The sequence below is a fragment of the Budorcas taxicolor genome, chromosome 17, assembly GCF_023091745.1.
Source record: "Budorcas taxicolor isolate Tak-1 chromosome 17, Takin1.1, whole genome shotgun sequence".
NCBI classification, from domain to species: Eukaryota; Metazoa; Chordata; class Mammalia; order Artiodactyla; family Bovidae; genus Budorcas; species Budorcas taxicolor.
Genome location: NC_068926.1, coordinates 55,935,778 through 55,955,308, shown reverse-complemented (window position 1 = coordinate 55,955,308; position 19,531 = coordinate 55,935,778). Strand labels below are relative to the sequence as shown.

General features: G+C 45.7%; 1 protein-coding gene across 1 annotated transcript in view; it reads left to right on the top strand.

Annotated features, from left to right (window-relative positions):
* Positions 1-19,531, top strand: part of CCDC60 (coiled-coil domain containing 60) — a 165,029-nt gene that overhangs the window by 130,524 nt on the left and 14,974 nt on the right. The window contains exons 5-7 of the mRNA XM_052655022.1: positions 1,177-1,284; positions 9,946-10,036; positions 16,119-16,353. Of these exons, the coding sequence (XP_052510982.1) occupies positions 1,177-1,284; positions 9,946-10,036; positions 16,119-16,353 (434 nt within the window). The remainder of the gene's footprint in view (positions 1-1,176; positions 1,285-9,945; positions 10,037-16,118; positions 16,354-19,531) is intronic.

Sequence of the window (19,531 nt, the reverse complement as noted above, 5' to 3'; positions counted from 1 at the left end):
AGCACCACAAACAGAGCTCAGGTCCACAAAAGAACAGTCTCTGGGATTAAACAGATGTAGGTTCAAACCCTCACCAATCCTAGTGTGACCTCGGGTGGCTCACTTTACTTCCCCAAGTCCCTTGTCTGCAGAAAGGATGGTGTAGAAGCGCCCTTTTATAGGACTGTTGGTGTTGTTAAATAGGATATTCATCCCATCTCTGTCAGCAGCAAGCTGTGTGACCCAGAGCACACCGATTGCCCCTCTCTAAGCCTCTGTTTCCTCCTCTCTAATATTCATATATGATTTATACCCAGCAGGGTTTAGGGAGAATTAAATACCGTGTTAGATGGTTAGGTAGCATCACCAACCCAGTGGTCATGAATCTGAGCAAACTCTGGGAGATGGTGAAGGACAGGGAAGCCTGGCGTGCTGCAGTCCGTGGGGTCACAAAGAGTGGGACACAACTGAGCAGCTGAACAGCAACAAACACTGTGTGTCAAACTTCCTTCTCAGTGTCTGGCTCATCAGAATACAAATTGCCCCCAAGTCACAAAATGCAGGTTAAACCTATCTTTAAACAGTGTCTTAGTTACACTTTCAAATGATGTATTCAGTGCGGTTTTCCTCAATATCCAGCTACATCTGGGGGCAAAGGATTTATAAATCTAAAGCAGTGAGTCCAGTTGTTAATTGGAGTAGGGGGAAGGGAAGACATACGATAAATACACTAATTTCCCTGTGTTGCCAGACGTCTTAGACAATGCTAGGATATTTATTGTATTTTTATCGGATGAATAGTTGGATGTCCATTTCGTTCAATCCTCTTGTTTGCCTGAGTCAAGACCTCTGCCTTTCGGGCCCCTCCTTTGTTCCTGCCTGCTATGCATGCCGACTGCCAGCAACTGGCGTGGGGTCATCTCATGTCTGATCATGGTTCTGCCACCTGGCCCAGTGACCTGCACAAGCTCCTCACCTCTGAGCCTCAGATCCCTCACTGTAAAAACGGGCCCAAAACATAGCTCAGGAGCCCATTGCAAAGCTTTACTGCTGTGCACAAGAGATAGTGCCACACACCCAGAGCCTGGCGACAGCTCTCCAGCCAGGAGCCAGCACAAGTCCTGTCTCTGTCGCCACCATTGTGAAGAATGTTGCTCTAACAGGATCCCCCTGGGCTCCTGCCCTCTGTCTTTGCAGCGAGCCCATCTTCCGCCAGCTCTGCGTCCTCCACTGGCTCCTGGAGGCCCTAACTATCGACCACAGCCACCATACCATGAAGCCTGTGATCACCTGCTGGAATCCCAAGTAGGTCTCAACCCTTCTACCTGGGTGATTGGTGGGGCAGAAGCTCCTGTGGGTTCCCCCATCGTTCTCCTGTTTTTTTGGGGGGTGGTAGGTTGCTTATAGGAGTTCTATCCTACTGGGTCCAAACTGTAGCAGTGAGAACCCTCGTGTGCACGCCCTCCCAGCATCTCTTCCCCAATTCCACATGCAGTAACATCACATGAGAAGCTCAAAGTCATTCAGCCAGGGCGAGAGTATTCACACCACAAAAACTGGCTGGCCAGCCATCCCAGCCCAACTCAGCACAGCTAGGTTCTCTCCAGCCCTCTTCCTGGATCCTGTCTCCCCGCACTGTTCATCATCTGATCCTCTTCCTATTTTCCTCCTGTCCCCTTCCCATCTACTCTTCCCATTCTCCATGTTTTTCCCCTTTCTCTTAAGGTTTTGTTTTTTCTCTCTTTTTTTTAGTATATATTGAAAACTGTTTCTCCACTTGGACCCAAGGGAATATTCTGTGTTCAGGTCCCAGGAGCAGCTGACTTTGCTCAGGCAGAAGCTCCAGCACCTGTTATCTAAGCCATGAAAAGTGTTAGATGCGTCTCCACCAGAGAGCAGGCCTCCTCAGCAGCCTTGAGGCCACTGTCACAGGAACTGCGTGGCACATACAAGGCAGAGCGAGGAACAGGCAGGCATGTAAGGTGTTGTTTCTTTAAGGAGAGTCAAGTTGTCTGCAAGAACAGAACCAGAAGAGTTCTTGTAGGGATTAAGCAAGATTAAGTATGTAGAACATTCGGCATGATGTCTGAGGACACAGTGAGTGCTCATTAAATGATAGCTATTCGAGACCAAAATCCTGATTTTAAAGAGCAGTTAGGGATGTGACTGTCAATACCACTGAGACTTAGGGCGAGGGAGGACATACACCTCTGAGCAGAATTTTACCAATGGCTGAGAGCTATGTTCACTGAGTAAATGGAAAAACATACAAAGAGATGGAGAGGGAGGGGTGGAGAAGCTACATGAGTTCAACCCAAATCTGGTTGCGAAGGTGGGCAATCCAGGGAATGACCCCACGAGGAAAATACCAAGTCTTCAATTCTCCTGACTGAGATTTTCTGAGTTTCCACTATCAAGCAGCAAGCATCTCCTGTTACTGAAGTGCTTGAAACATAAACCCTGAGTCCTGACACCCACCATGCATTTTCCAAAAGGAAACATCCATCCTCTGGGACCTGTAGGTTCCTAGAGGTTTCATTTCTGTTAGACGTAATGATGGCTGTAGGTCTAGTCCCTGCCCCCTTGTGGATTTTATAGAAAGAAAGTGGGGTGATCTCATGTCTGATCATGGTTCTGCCACCTGGCCCAGTGACCTGCACAAGCTCCTCACCTCTGAGCCTCAGATCCCTCACCTGTAAAAACGGGCCCAAAACATAGCTCAGGAGCCCATTGCAAAGTACCTCAAAGTGGGCTTTCTACAGTCAGCAAAATTTTACTAACTGGCAGCAGGCATGCTACAAACATGATCTTTGTTCATCTCAGGAAGATCCCATATTTGGGTAGATGGGTGGATGGTCGGGAAAGTGGAGAGATGACAGATTTTAGGATGTCCTTCTGAGTTGTGTCTGAGTCTCTACTTTATTTAGAAAGGAAAAAAACAAAAAGATCTTACCGATTTCATCGTGTGGCAATAGAAACACATTATCATTTTCTAGTATCCTCATTAATTCTACTTCTAACAAGAGTTTATTTCAATTGACAAGATGATCAGGTCCAAAGAGAGCAGAAAAAAAGCCTTCAATAATGAATGTGCTAATTACCCTCCTCTGAGAGATGGAAGCTTCTGTTTAGGCAAAGTAAGACTTGTTTTATACATGAAGGGCCACAGATTTTTATTCAAACCTTTGGGGCCAGCTGCATTTCAAAATTGTGGCTTTTTTTTTTTCTTTTTCGGCATTTTAGAATGGAAATATGAGACAATAGAGCATTTTACTCCCAGAGGTAACTAGGACAGCACCCTATTGTCAAACATGTTTCTGCAGAAAAAAAAAATGAATGTTTACACTAAATGGATACTCAAGGTAAACAAAGGTCATCAATAGTCTTCCATCAGTTCAGATCATGTTTTGCTGCCAAGTAAATTATAAGTTTTTGTTTTGTTTGTTTTCAAGACCCTTTGGATTTTGGAATTGAATAAAGGGTTGTGAACTCATATCGGTTTTATTCTTATTAGAGACTCACTTTCCAAGGACTGACTAGAAACGAGTGGACCTTTACAGAGCAGCAGACAAGACCCGGTGTAAGCAAGGACTTCAAGCCTTAGTGACACCTCTCCTTAGCCCCACTCAGTGGGAAAGAGCAGGGCAGACCCCAGGTCAAAGAGGGGAGTGAGAAGTTGCCAATTTACCTTTCAGGCAGAGGGAAGGAGCTGCTCCAACCGCCCTGAGCCTCCACAGTCAGGTAATCAGTGCTCTGCCCTGGAGCTACGTGGGCACACAGTCAGGTGTGTCTTATTGCCTCAGCTGTCCCAGAGACATCACTGGACACACTCTTTCTTTTTCTTTTTCCTTTTTTGACTGCATTATGCAGCTATAGCAGTGAAAACCTGGAATCCTGACCAGTAGGCCACCAAGGAATTCCTGGGCCCACTCTTTTTTTTTTTTTTAAGATTTATTTACTTATTTCATTTTTGGCTTTAGTTCTTCGTTGCTGCATGCAGGCTTTCTCTGGTTGTGGTGAACAGAGGCTACTCTTCATTGCAGTGCATGGGCTGCTCATTGCAGTGGCTTCTCTTGCTGTGGAATACAGGCTCTAGGCACACAGGCTCAGTAGTTGTGGCTCATGGGCTTAGCTGCTCCATGGCACGTGGGATCTTCCCAGACCAGGGATCGAACCCATGTTCCTTGCCTTGCAAGGCGGATTCTTAACCATGGACCACCAGGGAAGCCCTATACCCGCTCTCAACTGGAGACTCCAAATAATTTTGACTTTCATTAAGAGAGTCCAGACACTCAAGGGCTGGGCTTCTAGGCCCAAAGAACCCACCACCTCCTTTAGAAAAAGATAGATGCCTTTCTACATATAAAACATTTCAAATATGATACAGGTACCTAAATCTAGCCACTGTGTTATAAGGAAACTAGCTGTCATGTGAGTGGTTTCTATGTCAGGCACTGGTCCGGAGATGTGACCTCATTTGAGCCTCATTCTGACTTAAGGAAACTGAAGCAAAGAGAATTTAAGTAACTTGCTGTACGTTACACAGCTAGTAAAAGTCAGGATTTGAACCCAGGTAGCCCAGGAAGTGAAGAGGAAATAAAGAGCCTCTTGATAAAGGTGAAAGAAGAGAGTGAAAAAGCTGGCTTAAAACTCAACATTCAAAAAATTAAGATCATGGCATCTGGTCCCGTCACTTCATGGCAAATAGATAGGGAAACAATGAAAACCGTCACAGACTTTGTTTTCTTGGGCTCCAAAATCACTACAGATGGTGACTGAAGCCATGAATTTAAAAGACACTTGCTCCTTAGAAGAAAAGCTGTAACAAACCTAGACAGCATATTAAAAAGCAGAGACTTGACTTTGCCTACTGCAAAGGTCCATCTAGTCAAAGCTATAGTTTTCCCAGTAGTCATGTATGGATGTCTGAGTTGGACAAGAAAGAAAGCTGAGTGCCGAAGAATTGATGCTTTTGAACTGTGGTGTTGGAGAAGACTCTTAAGAGTCCCTTGGATTGTAAGGAGATCCAACCAGTCCATCCTAAAGGAAATCAATCCTGAATATACATTAGAAAGACTGATGCTGAAGCTCCAATACTTAGGCCACCTGATGTGAAGAGCTGACTTATTAGGAAAGACCCTGATGCTTGGAAAGATTGAAGGAGGAGGAGATGGGGACGACAGAGGACAAGATGGTTAGATGGCATCACTGACTCAACGGACATGCGTCTGAGCAAGCTCCAGGGGGTGGTGAAGGACAGGGAAGCCTGGTGTGCTGCTGTCCATGGGGTCGCAAAGAGCTGGACACGACTGAGTGACTAAAGAACAGCAACAAAGCCCAGGTGCAAGGCATCTGCACTTAACCACTAAATGATTGTTTCCTCTGTTTCTAGCTAAAGCCCCAAAACCTTCAATTAATTTAGGAAATAATCCGGTATCAAAAAAAAGGAGAACTCATTATGAAGTAGTATTTGCCAGGATATAAAAAGGGACCATAACTTACTAAGATCATATGACATGTAAATATATACTTTCCTTTAGAAAAAAAAAAAAGCTAGTCTACATTTATTGTTCTGCAACTAAATTTTTGTTGTTTACCTTAATACACGGGGATTATCTCTCCATGTCAAAACTTCTTTTAATACCTTTGGGGTTTATCAACATATTCAACCAATTCTCTCAAGATCTTAAGTGTTTGCCAGATTGTCGCTTAAAAAAAAAATGCAGCATTGTTCTGAACAAGACACATAATAGTAATTATTAAACTAAGTTGTTTTTCCCTTATCATGCGTCCCCACCACCCCTACCCTGGAAAGCCTCATTTTCCTCAAACCTACTTTTTTCAGGCACTCTTGGGGATACACCCGTGGGAAAAACAGACATTGTCCCTGCCCTCTGGAGCTTCTATTCCAAGGGAGGTGGTGGGGAGAAGCAGATAATAAACACATAATAATCAAGATCCTTTGAGATAGCAGTGGGCGTCATGAAGAAATTGACAGGGTGCTGTGATTGTGACAGGGTAGTAGGGTGACTTTTAAGTTGAGTCGTCAGGGGAAGACTCACACAGAAGGTGACGTCTGAGTGAAGTTTCTGATTTCCCCTGCACTGATCCTCCCACTCCTGTACTCAAGCAGACATCTCTGCAGGAGTGGGAGAACATGGCTGGGCAGCCACAGAGCCTATTACTCCAGAGGTGGGGCAGGCACCCTGGCCAGGGAGAACACGGGAGCTCTGATTTCCGGCCTCTCTCTGCTGCAAAGTCAGCAGGTACCTCCGTCCGCCATCTCCAGTTGTGGACTTGTGAACATGTCCTAAACCCGCCAGCAGACCCTCTACCCTCAGAAGCAAATGCGGATTCAGAAAGAGCGAGTGAAGCATTTGAGAAAATGACCCAGATTGCACTGTGGTTAGATGTCTTTAAGTGGCAGCCAGAGTTAGAAGAGACGTAACAGTGCTCGACAACCCCTTCCCTTGATGTCTAGCCGATAGAATCCCCCGGAAAGCTTTAGCAGGGAGAGACTGTGGTCTGAAGATCGCAGCGGCTTCTCCCCCACGGATGTGCCTGAATGCCTCCTACCCACCACCAGCACCTCCTCCATACCACACTGAGATGTCTGTCAAAAAAAGCGCATGTAGTTCATAGTTCAGCTGTATTCAGTTCTCCATACAAGGCATCCTGCCAAGCTCCTAACAAGCCCATTTCTTTGCATCTTCACTCTAATCATCCTCTGACTCAGCTACTATTTCCCCATTTGACAGTTGAGGACACTGAGGCTCAGAGAGGGTCAATATTATTAAAAAAATTGCACATCTCAGAAGCAGCAGGGCAGGCAGAGACTCAGACAGCTGGTCCACCAGATTCTTAAACCCACAGTTAACTACCCAGATATACCCCTTTTCCTGGTTCTGATGCTCAAAGAGACTGGCCTGAGATCACACAGACAATAAATCAGAGCTATCAATTAGGTCAGGTAAATTAAGCTGCCGGACGATCAACCCCCCAATTTCAGCCACTTAGCACAGCCCAAGCTCACATCTCGTTCACCCTGTACATGTAATCCACACGGGAGTCTTCTCACCTCAGTCACCTGGGGGCCCAGGATGATAGGAATTCCATCTCAGCATAAGCTTCCCCATCAGCACAGCAGAAAAGGGAGTCTGACTTGAGCACTGGCCCTTAAAGCATCCTCCCTGCAAGCTACCGGTCACTTGCACTCATGTTTTTTTTTTTTTTTTAACAAAGCAAGTCACAGAGCTATACCTGACTTCAGAGAGCCAGGAAAACCTGAGACCCCAGTGGGTGAAGGGCTCTGACTGTGCCTCCAGGCCTTGGGAAGGAACACCAGCCTGCCTGCCCTCCTTGCTTGAGGTGTGTGCAGTCAGCCCACTGTGGACAACAATGCTCAGGTTATTTCCTTTTGTCTCCCTATTGATCCTCCTGTTTCGTTTATTTGCTACTGAAAATGAAACATCAGAGAGACCAATCCTGTCTAACCAGGCCCTTTCTTTATCAATGGCTTTGCAAGAGCGATGCTCAGGGCTTTTTAAGATCCCTGGGAAGCCTGCTGCATTTTTAGCTCATTTAACCCGCTGCCTGAAGTTGCAATAGATTTCGGGTCGTCTTGGAAGTCTGCGTGAATGATAAACCTCCATCTTCCCAATTGGGTCTGAATATTTAAGATTTTGAAAGCTTGGCCGAGACCAGATTTAATTTTAAAGGGGAAAGAGGGGCTGCTTTTGAACTTCAAGAAGAAGGCTGGAGGCACAGCAGGGGCTGAGTTAGCAAAGGGAAAAGGCGAGAAAAGCCCTGTGGTCTTGAAAGAAAATGCTCCAAAGCAGAAACGCTAAAGCTTCCAGTTGGTGAGCCTTAAATCAGACTTCAAAAGCGCCGCTAGTTTAAATATTGTTTATAGGACTGAAGTATCGCTCCTTTCTCTGGCTGGATTTTGAATATTCCCTAATTTGATTACTCGGGGGAGAGGCAGGCAGAATCAACGTTAAATGAGCTTCACTGTTAATTATTCAGAGGGCTTTTTATTGTGTAATCAAACATAAAGTCTTACAAAAAGCTTGAAGGCACATTCTCACCCCGCCCTCCACAGCCCGACTTTGACCCTGTATGCATTTCTCAGGCATCGAGGCTGTGAGCTAGGAGATGCCCAGCAAGGCTCTGCCAACAAAGAGCGCACACATCCCCCTCTCCACTGGGGCTGGTAAAAGCCTTTGATTCTGCTACTCAGACCCCCATGCCACAGAAACCAGTCAGTAAGTGAGGTTCACCTCTGGCTCCTATCTGAGCACCTCTCCTGACCAGCAGCCCCTGAGGAGCCTAGATTCCTGTTGATGCCTCCCCACAGTCAAACTGGTCTGGCTGTCTCATTCCTTCTAGCCCCTCCTCTATGCTGAGTGACAGCCAGCCAACCGATTTAAAGGCTCCCAGACATCTAAAAATCCTTTCTGCAGGGAAAAAGGAGATAAACGAATGGATGGATGAATGGAGAGATCAAGAGATCAGTCAATCAGTTGTTACAAAGGTAGAGGTCGTTACTGAGTCTTCCAGCTTGCTTGTCAGCAGGGCTCCACCACCCTGTAGCCACAAGTCCAAAATCCAAAAGGCTCTGAAAACTCGGTTTTTTTCCATAGCTCAGTTTGGCAGCAAAGTCTGACATGAACCAAACTGATCTGGTAGCAAAACTTGAAGCTATCTGTAGTCATTATCCCACCTAGTGTAAATATTCATATATACTGCTGCAGAAATATTAACATGTTGAATTAAAAGATGGTGCCTCAAAGCCCGCTGGCAAGATTATGTTAATATGTAGTATTCCGTTCAGTTCAGACACTCAGTCGTGTCCGACTCTTTGCGACCCCATGAATCGCAGCACACCAGGCCTCCCTGTCCATCACCAACTCCCAGAGTTTACTCAAACTCATGTCCATCGAGTCGGTGATGCCATCTAGCCATCTCATCCTCTCTCGTCCCATTCTCCGCCTGCCCCCAATATGTTGTATACATACAGCGTATTTCCGTTGCAAAATGCCAACATTCTGAATTTGGCAGCACATCTGGTCCCATGGGTTTCAGATAAAGGGTTCTAGGTAGGTCACTTTCCAGACCTACTGAGGCTTCGGTCTCCTACTCAGAAAGTTACAACCCACGAGGGAAGATCCAGGTTTCGTGGGACCTGAAGTTTATTCATTTGGGGAGAGGGGCACTTTAAGAAAAATAATACAAAGTTAAAATACAAAAATTAGGTATAGGGGCCTGGAGGGACCCACGCAAGGGATGGTCATTAGATCCATTGTAAATATGCATCTGGGCAAGTGACTGAAGACCCCAAGTTTGTTTTCTCATCTGTAAAATGAGATGATAAATATCTGCATAACAAGGTGGTATTGAGGTGATTCAGCGAGAATGCACAGAAGCGTCTTGCGTGTAGGATTGTATAGAACTTTTCACTCAGTAAACTCCAAACCTGTGATTTTCATTGTGCAACTCATCCCACAAGCTTCCCCTAGCACCCCTCCCCGCAGCAAACACACCCAGAAATTCTCTCTGTGTCACTCAGAATTGTCCCTGATGTGAGACCCTTAGGCACTAGAGTAGGCAGAGATTCAGAAACAAACATGCTTTTCGATTCACCCCCAAGAGGAACCACAGACCTGCTCTGGAGTCTGCTAGAGGACCCGAGTCCAAGATGCAGATAGATGCAGAATGTGGACAAATACGCTGCACCTCCCTCAGGCCCTACCCCGCAGGCTGCGGTCTCTCCTAACCTCGATCCCCACTCACAAGACCCCGGCCATGGAGAACTGCCCCTCCCACTGTTTCCAGAGTACAGGAGTGGGGAAAATCACAGCAGAGAAGTGCCACCATCCATCACCGATTTATTGCTTTTCTTAAAAGTACTTGTAATAAACTGAGGCTCTAGAAACGGAAAACTCATTAAGCTGTTTTCTCACTCAGGGACCCAGGTGGAAGCAAGAGCACAATAAAAAAAATCAATAAGGACAAGTCCATGGGACAGAGATGGGAGCACTTCGTCACAGCACCGAAGGTAACCGTTTGCTCACCACTCTGTCGTCTGGTTACCAACCCCAACTTGGAGGGGGAGGCATTTTTTGCCAGTCTTTTCTCTGATGGGATTTTTTTTTTTCTAGTTGGTGCTCTGAGTGAAGGGAAATCAGAACCTCATGCTGTTGGATGGCTTTTGTGAATTTAATTAAAATGGTTATCTGGGGATTGTAGAAGAAATGCCATTTGGCTAGATACCACTTTATAGAGGAGGGGAGGAGTAGCGGAGGAGCTGCCTAATAAGATGTCACCGGGAGGAAATGGATTCACCTCGCTCTTTAGCTCTATATTTTTAATCAATAACAGTCATTTGTCTTTCTCTCTCTCTTTTAACTCAGAAAACAAGAAATGAGTGACTGAACAGACAGGGCTTTCTACAAACTAGAACGTGGGTCTATTATTAAGAGAAAATCCAGAGTGCTGTTCTCTTCACTCAAGAGTATTCCTAACTCCCAAACACATCCACTTAGCAAACAAGCCCCATAATAATAATAATGGCAGGAGTAGAGCGCTTAAGGCTGTTGAGAGAACACACAATGAGATTTTTGTTGAACCCATGCCCCAGCCCACAGAATGGAAATAATGTTGGTTTCTGCCCATTTCTCAACCTTAGCAAAGAACCCCAGGAAACAATACACAGTCTCATTTTGAAAATGTTAAAATGCTGTGCATTATTGTGGTTATATAGTTTTTAGAAGCCACTCTGTAAACGGAATTACAATGGGCCAGGTTCTGTGCTAAAGAAGCTCTTTAGGTATATTAACCAGTCCTGTCCTCCTGATTACTCCGTAAATACTATAGTTATTTCCAGGTAGGAGATCATAAAGTTGGGGCTCAGAGAGGTTAAGTAATTTGCATGAAGCCATGCAGAGCCAAGAGTTAACTAATCCTGGGTTTATTTATTAAACCCTGTTTATTAAACACCAAGCTCTTCAAAAGCATGTTTTCTCTGGCATCATGATTATCATCGCCCCTCAGGAAGTTTCACCGTTTTCTTGCTTTTTCATCAGAACACTCTACATCTGAGAAGTAGAGCCTTTGTTTTTATCACTGAAAGTTGCTATGGAGATACCATGTGCATCTGTCTCCAGAGATGCACAGAAAAAAGCGGCAGAAGCCACGAACCTTTTAAAAAAAAAATGTCCTTCAGGACTATTGACAACTATAGTTGGAGGAGGGGTGAGTGAATCACTTGCCCTTGAACTCCGAGTTGAAATCCCTCCTGGGCAAGTTTGTGGGTCACACTCTAGGCTGCAGTGTGGTCTGTCCTGAGGCTGGGGAAGCACTGAATCAGGAGTCAGGAGACCTAGTTTAGCCACTGTGACCCAGTTCCCTGCATGGCGTTGAAGACGTCCTTTCCTCTCTATTGACCTCAGTTTCTCCACCTGCAGAATAAGGACTTTGAAAGAGAGGCTCCAGTCAACTTCCACAGCAATCAATATTCCTCTTTATGTGTAGAGCTCATCAGTGCCAGGGCAGTGATCCTCAAAAGCTGGGGAAATTGCATAAATGGAAAGATTAGGCTGGGTAATATAGTAGGGAGTGGGGAGGTCTATGGCAAACAAGAATTCTCCTGCACAGCTAAAGGAAACAACCTTTGCCTAGCTCTACTCATTTCACCATGTGAAAATGGGATCCAGAACTTATCATTTTCAAGAGAGACCAGTAACCTCAGTACTTCATATGAACATATGCCCAGTTTGTAGAATTCTGAGCAGTTAAACATATCTCCCCATGGGCCACCAGTTTGAAACCCCTGCTTCTAAGAAAGTATAAGGAAACCTTTTCCTTGTTTTGCAAAAAAGCAGTCCTTCCTGGTTGGAAGCACAGCAGCCAATTAACACCACTCCTTGAGTGAAATACCAGACACAGAGAAGAAGCATTTGGGGATTTAAGTCAATTCAGGAAGAGTCAGTTCAATAAAGGGCAAGCAGGATGCCGAATCTGCCTATCACACCTCCCCCCACACACATTTTATTCTTCTGCCACTCTCAATTAATCAGAAGTGTCAGCCCTTCACTTTGGATTTCCTGGCTGTGACTGTTAATTGAATTTTAATTAATGGCAGCTTTAGGAGCACAGAATGAAATCCTAATGCAAGGAAGATGTGCACAGAACTCTGGGTGGAAAGCTCGTCTGTGATCATCCCAGCCCATCCTCTCTGTTGTACAGATGAGGGAGAGGAGGTAGGGGAGCGACCTGCTCCAGGCAAGTCCCCGAGCTCTGGGTCCAATGCTCATTGCAAGACTCCAGGCTGTCCTGGTGACACAATCTGTCCAGACGTCAAAAATGACATTGATGTAAAAGAGTCTGGTTTCCAGAATCAAGAATTCACGTTGTGCCAGGTGAGTCAGGAAGAGCTGACTTCTACAGGTATTGTCACAGAGCTCTGATAGTCTCTCTGCCTAGCTGGAGCAGGGGGCAAAGGAGCCCTCTGACCGTCTGGCAAGCTCTTGTCCAGTTGCAGTGCCACGACAAAGGGGGTGCCGCACCAGGCTGCTAATTTATCAAAGGCAAGAGCATGTCAGCTTTGGGCATTTGCTTTTTCTTTATCTCAGTCATTTTGTAGCTTCATCTACTCCCTTGGAGATCTGGTTAAACCCAGTTGGAACTCTAGGTCCCCGGGCTATCACTTTCTGAAACATTCCATCACTTGTGTGGCTTCTCCCTGAAGATTTGTTGGGGGAGGTGGTGTTCACAGGGAGACATCACATCTTAAGACCCATAGCCTCCTCCTGTCCCTCTTCCCCGACCTCCTTGCCTTGTGTAATGGAGAAATCCCTTCCCTCTTCCGGAGCAGGGAGGTTCTATTGCAGGAAGGGGGGACCCCTTCCAGGGCCAGAAACTGGGCTCTTGTCTAACATTCAGAAATGAATTGTCCGAGGAGACACATGTGCTGACAAAGCAAGATATTTTATTGGGAAAGGGTACCCAGGTGGAGAGCAGTAGGGTAAGGGAACCCAGGAGAACTGCTCTGCTGCATGGCTAGCAGTCTCGGGTTTTATGGTGATGGGATTAGTTTCCGGTGGTCTTTGGCCAATCATTCTAATTCAGAGTCTTTCCTGGTGGCGCACACATCGCTCAGCCAAGATGGATGCTAGCGAGAGGGATTCTGGGAAGTGGACGGACACGCGGTGTCTCCTTTCAACCTTTCCCGAACTCTTCCAGTTGGTAGTGGCTTATTAGTTCCATGTTCCTTATCAAGATCTCCTGTCATAAATGGTTACTATGGTGCCTGGCCAGGGTGGGCGTTTTCAATCAGTGTGCTTCCCCTAACAGTTCCACCTACACTCAGGGCCCCTGAAGTAGTGATAGCTTACTGTGAACAGTGAAGAAGAAGATTTAGCTTCGGGACTGGGGACCAGGATTGATCACTCAAGAGATCTCGTATAGCAGAGTTTTATTAAAGTATAAAAAGGAACAGAGAAAACTTCTGATATAGACATCAGAAGGGGAACAGAGAGTGCCCCCCTTGCTAATCTAAGCAAAGGAGTTATATACTTTTTTAATTAGTTATTACAATAAATCAAAAGAATGTCTCAAGGTTGTAAAGATCTTACTAGACCCACTCCCATAATTTACATTTTAAGATAACAGGATTAGCCAGAAGGTTTTCAGGAGAGAGAAACTGTCCTCAAGCAGGATACATTGTTGTTATATAATCCTTAGTACAGAGTTTAAACTGAGTTGTTTGTTATGTAATCATCAGTTCTGGGCTTAAAGAAAAAAACATTTTATGTGACAGACTAAGGGAATATAGAGGGGAAAAAAAAAAGATGTTTGTCCTTTCCTCCTCCTTGAGAATTCCAGACCCCTATCTCTGCTTTGAGAGTCCCAGACCCCATTCTCCTCCTCAGGGACCCCAGACTTCTTATCAACCTCCCTAGAAATTGACTCCAGTTCAGTTCAGTTCAGTTGCTCAGTCGTGTCCGACTCTTTGCGACCCCATGAATTGCAGCACGCCAGGCCTCCCTGTCCATCACCAACTCCCGGAGTTCACTCAAACTCACGTCCATCTGGTTGGTGATGCCATCCAGCCATCTCATCCTCTGTTGTCCCCTTCTCCTCCTGCCCCCACCCCCTCCCAGCATCAGAGTCTTTTCCAATGAGTCAACTCTTCGCATGAGGTGGCCAAAGTACTGGAGTTTTAGCTTTAGCATCATTCCTTCCAAAGAACACCCAGGACTGATCTCCTTCAGAATGGACTGGTTGGATCTCCTTGCAGTCCAAGGGACTCTCAAGAGTCTTCTCCAACACCACAGTTCAAAAGCATCAATTCTTCGGTGCTCAGCTTTCTTCACAGTCCAACTCTCACATCCATACATGACCACTGGAAAAACCATAGCCTTGACTAGATGGACCTTTGTTGGCAGAGTAATGTCTCTGCTTTTGAATATGCTATCTAGGTTGGTCATAACTTTTCTTCCAAGGAGTAAGCGTCTTTTAATTTCATGGCTGCACTCACCATCTGCAGTGATTTTGGAGCCCAAAAAAATAAGTCTGACACTGTTTCTACTGTTTCCCCATCTATTTCCCATGAAGTGATGGGACCAGATGCCATGATCTTAGTTTTCTGACTGTTGAGCTTTAAGCCAACTTGACTCTCTTAGTAGCCAGTCAAAAAATAACTTCTGATTACACACTGTGGACTCCCTGAGATGAGGCCTGCTGAAAGCCACCCTCTCCACCCTGTTAGGGAGAAAGCAATGGCACCCCACTCCAGTACTTTTGCCTGGAAAATCCCATAGACGGAGGAGCCTGGTGGGCTGCAGTCCATGGGGTCGCTAAGAGTCGGGACGACTGAGTGACTTCACTTTCACTTCTCATTTTCATACATTGGAGAAGGAAATGGCAACCCACTCCAGTATTCTTGGCCTGGAGAATCCCAGGGACGGGGAGCCTGATGGGCTGCTGTCTATGGGGTCGCACAGAGTCAGACAGGACTAAAGCGACTTAGCAGCAGCAGCAGCAGCCTCCCTGTTAGACACTGATCAGATATTGTGTGTCTTCAGGTGTGCCTCTCCTTATCTTCTTCCCTAGGGCATCACAAGCTATGAGTTTCAGCCAAAGAAGATCTCAGACTGCCCTCCAAGAGCTTTCATTTCAAATGTTCTCAAATGAAATTGTTTCTATTTTAATGGAGTGTAAACTGTAGCCCAGACCTGCATTGAGCTCTTACCTGGAGTAGCTGAGTAAATTTGGGACAGGTTAGGAAACCTAAGACCAGGATTTTAATAGTGTATTTTACTTAGCCCAATTAATTAATCATGAATTAAATGAGGACATAACCACACAAAGTACATTCTAAAGTGACAGCCAGTCATACAAGAGAGTGTGCGCACACACACACACATGCACACGCACACATACCTGTAACCTGCCCACTCTGACTCCTTTCAAAAATTCACGTTCCTCTCACAGGACTTTCCCTACCTTCCGCCTGTTGCCTCCTAAGACTTGTCATCTCGGTCTTCCTGCCCACCTCCATCATGGCACCTCCCCTTCTCCTCATCAGTCAACTCTGCCTCCCCAACTCCACCTCTGAATGTAAAGGCTAGAGCTTTCTCCATTTCGTATTCTTCAGAAAACCCCAGCGAATATAACTCTTTATTCTTTGAGGCCCAGGTGTCATCTGGTGAACACAAAGTTGATTCCTAGAATTGGGGGAGGAAAAACAAGATGCAGCTAAAAGAAATTAGACCCATCCTCCCCTAGTTTAAAAATCAACTCTGATGGTTGTTACAAAAGGAAAGTCAAAATGTGTTCTGGTTCATGGCAGTGTCATTGGATTACATGTTCAGCTTCCTGTGGTGACTACTGGGCAATCATGGCACTCACTGAATAGAGTAAGTCCCATCAAACTTGCTTGTGGTAATACACACGTATAAATGACGTCACTGCGTGGCAGGTTTCCCCAGACCCAAAATATATCTCATGGTGTTTGGAAAGAGTCAAAAAGAATTTACATTCAGAGCCAGGGTTTTGCTTTTTTACTTCCTTCCCTCCCCTCTCCCCTCCTTCCTTCATTCTTTCTAAAATTTCCCTTTCTTATTTCTTTTCTTCAGACCAAGAAATTCAAAATCCCTGTAGCACGCCCCACCACCCGCAAACCAAGCCGACGAGGCTCCACCCTCAGTCTGTCTCGGACGAGTGGAGGGTCATCCCCCCAGAGCAGCATGATCTCCGTGATCCCGGGCTCGGATGAACCTCCAAGTGTGATCATCCAGGCGACAGGCAGCAAAGACATCGAGGACAATGAATCGTCTTCAACCAAGCCTGAAGAAGAGCCTCTCCATATCAGTAAGTCCTGCCTTAGATCTGACCAGTCTGTGCTGACTCTGCCTTGAAGCCAGGCATCAAGAGCCCCTCATGCTTCACCTTTACCCCCACTCAGTTAAAGAAGACACACAGGTCCTCTAGCCCTGGTCAATTTCCAAGGACCCCTTTGCTTTCCCCCAGTGGAAATCAGAAATAAACTCTAACCTGGGTTACTCTGGACCATTTCCACTGGGGAAACAGCCCATGGTCAGCAATTGCTCTTTTAAAAAATTTTAATACTGTATTTTACTTAGCCCAATTTCTAAAATATTGTCATTTTAACATATAATCATATAAAAATATTGATAAGGTATTTTATGTTTTCATACTATATTTTTGAAATTCGGTACCTGCTTTTTTAAACTTTAATGAGATATAACTTGCATACCATAAAATTCACTTGTTTTAAGTGTACAATTCAATGATTCTTTGTAAATTTATTGTGTAACCATTGCCACCATCTAATTATAGAACATGTCAATCAACCCCAAAGGAAAGCTCATGTCCATTGACAGCCTTTCTCCTTTCCCACCACAAACTTAATTCCTGTCTCTGGAAATGTGCCTTTTCTGGAAAATTGATATAGGAAGTTGTGTCACACTGTGACCCCCTTTTTAAGACACCTCTGACCCTTTCCCAGTGGCTTCCCTCCTCTGAGTCAAACCGCAGCCAGTGGCACCTCCCCAAACTCTTTTGGACCCTGCCCTCTTTACCCCTATCTTTTGTCTTAGTTTCGAGATAGAAAGGTAGGGCACATAGGCTATTTCTTGCCATCCATGTGTTATTTAGCACAGAAGTTATTATTATTATTTTTTTAAGTAGGAGTGACTTTTTAAGCTTGAGAGTTTGGACATCGAAATCCTGGCTTTAAAAAACGTTACTGTTTGTGACAACAGTTGGCCAGCAAACTGTATGAAAATATTCAACTGGAGCCGCCCTTCTTAAGTGAGACGTAGGCTCTTCACTGCAAAGTTTTCCCTGCTTTCCTCTCAGTTCTTCGTATTTTTACTTGCTTGTATAAAGTCGTTAAGTGCATGCATGCTCAGTGGTGTCTGACTCTATACAACCCCATGGACTGTAGCCCACCAGGCTCCTCTGTCCACGGGAGTCTCTAGGCAAGAATACTGGAGTGGGTAGCCATTCTCTTCTTCAAGGCATCTTCCCAACCTGGGGATTGAACCCCCAACTCCTGTGTCTTCTACATTGGCAGGTGGATTCTTTACCACTGAGCCACCTGGGAAGTCCCATTAGGTACTTACTTTTCACTTAATACAACGACGTCTCCCTGTTTCAGGTAGGAACTTCTTTTGGCTAGGTATGGAGACCTGAAAAATACTAGTTTAAAAAAGATAAAAATTTATTAACTTTTTTTTTTTTTTTTTGCAGGTTAGAGATAGTGAAAGTTGCTCAGTTGTGTGCGACTCTCTGCAACCCATGGACTATACAGTCCCTGGAATTCTCCAGGCCAGAATACTGAGCCGTTCCCTCTCCAGGGGATCTTCTCAGCCCAGGGATTAAACCCAGGTCTCCTGTACTGCAGGCAGATTCTTTACTAGCTGAGCCACCAGGGAAGCCCAGATTAGAGATAGAGTGGTTCCAAAATATCATTAGGGATCCTACTTCCTTCTGTCTTTCTTCTTCACCATGGATCACTTCATGGTCCAAAATGGCTGCTGGAATGCCAGTCATCAGAGTCACATCCTTGGACGGAAGCAGAAGGAAGTAGGTGAAGTAGAAAAGTGCTCACTTCCAACCGAGTTTAAGCAGTCTTCTCAGAAGCTTCATACAACATTTCTCCTAAAATCTCATGGCCCGGAATTTAGCCACAGGACTTAGTCACAGCATTTAGTCCTTTAGCTGCAAAGGATGTTGGGAAATTGGGGTAATAAATGCTTCCTCCCATGCCCACCCCCTTCCCCCCCCACACACAGAGTACATATGCATATATATATTTCTGTTACTAAGGAAGAAAGGGGAAAGGAGTGTGAGCTCCCTTCAGGCGTGGAACAATGTCTTAGCTTCAGCCTGGCACACGGCAGGTGCACAGCAATGGCTGGGAGATGCATTCCCACCAGAGACCGACATCCAGAGAGTTCGTTCTTCTCCCTCCAGCTCCTCACCCTTCTCCTCTATTCATCCCTTAACCTCTACTGCGTTTGTCAGAGCCTTCACAAAAGTAGATTAATTTCCCAGACTTTCATTGCCTTCTAAAACCTCCTCAAATTGATTCTGAATTCATGAATCCTATTCTGAGAGATACACCATCTGACCAAGGTTTAATTTCCAGGGCTGGCTGCATAATGAAGTCTTTGTAGACACAAATCACTGGGGACAGCGGGCCGTGGCCTCTGTGTGGACTGGTCTCCTCCCAAGTCAGTGATCGGGATTCCAGAGAAACTAAAGCCCGTGCCGTTTCTCTTGCCAGTCTTAAAGCTGCTGGTGTTGGAACTGTTAGAGGAAAAACTCACTTAAGTAGTAACTCAAAAAGAAGAGTCCTGTGGCTTCTACTGTCCCCCCAAGCCCTTGAACCAACTGCATACAACAAAAGGACTCCCTCTCTTTTCCTCCAAAGGGAGGGTATAGTTGCTCTCAAGTAAGGTTCTTAGACTGGCTGGGGATGGGTGATGGAGGACGGAACTAGAATTTTTTCTTTAGGGGTGTGGCTTGTCATCCAGAACCAGAGGATGCTGTTGTCTCTGAGTATTGGGTAATGGCATGTCCATAGCCCTGGGGACTAAGAACTAGGCAGGTTCCTCCAAGTGTGGGCATCCATCACAGGGCTGTCTTCCTCAGGGAAACTGTATCTCGTGGCATCTGTACCTTTTGCAAACAAGTCTCTCCTTTCAGTTAGCCTCTGTGGGTAAATGCGGGCCTCACAGCCCAAGGTTTTGTGCCAGTTCATACACATCCAGCCTCAGCTATGGGATGGATGGACCTCAATGTTGGCAGGCACCATTCCTGCCCAGAGGCATTACTGGCTAGCAGGAAAAAACAAACAAACAGACTTCAGTGCCTTAAGTGGCATATGGAGCCATAGAGGGGATTCTCTGGGATAGCTGCCCAGTGCGCCAGGTCGCTTTGGGCATTCTCCGGGATCCACCCACTAGGCTGATTTGCTTACAAGTAGGGGCAGAAATGGGGGAGCAGAGAAGGGGAGAAA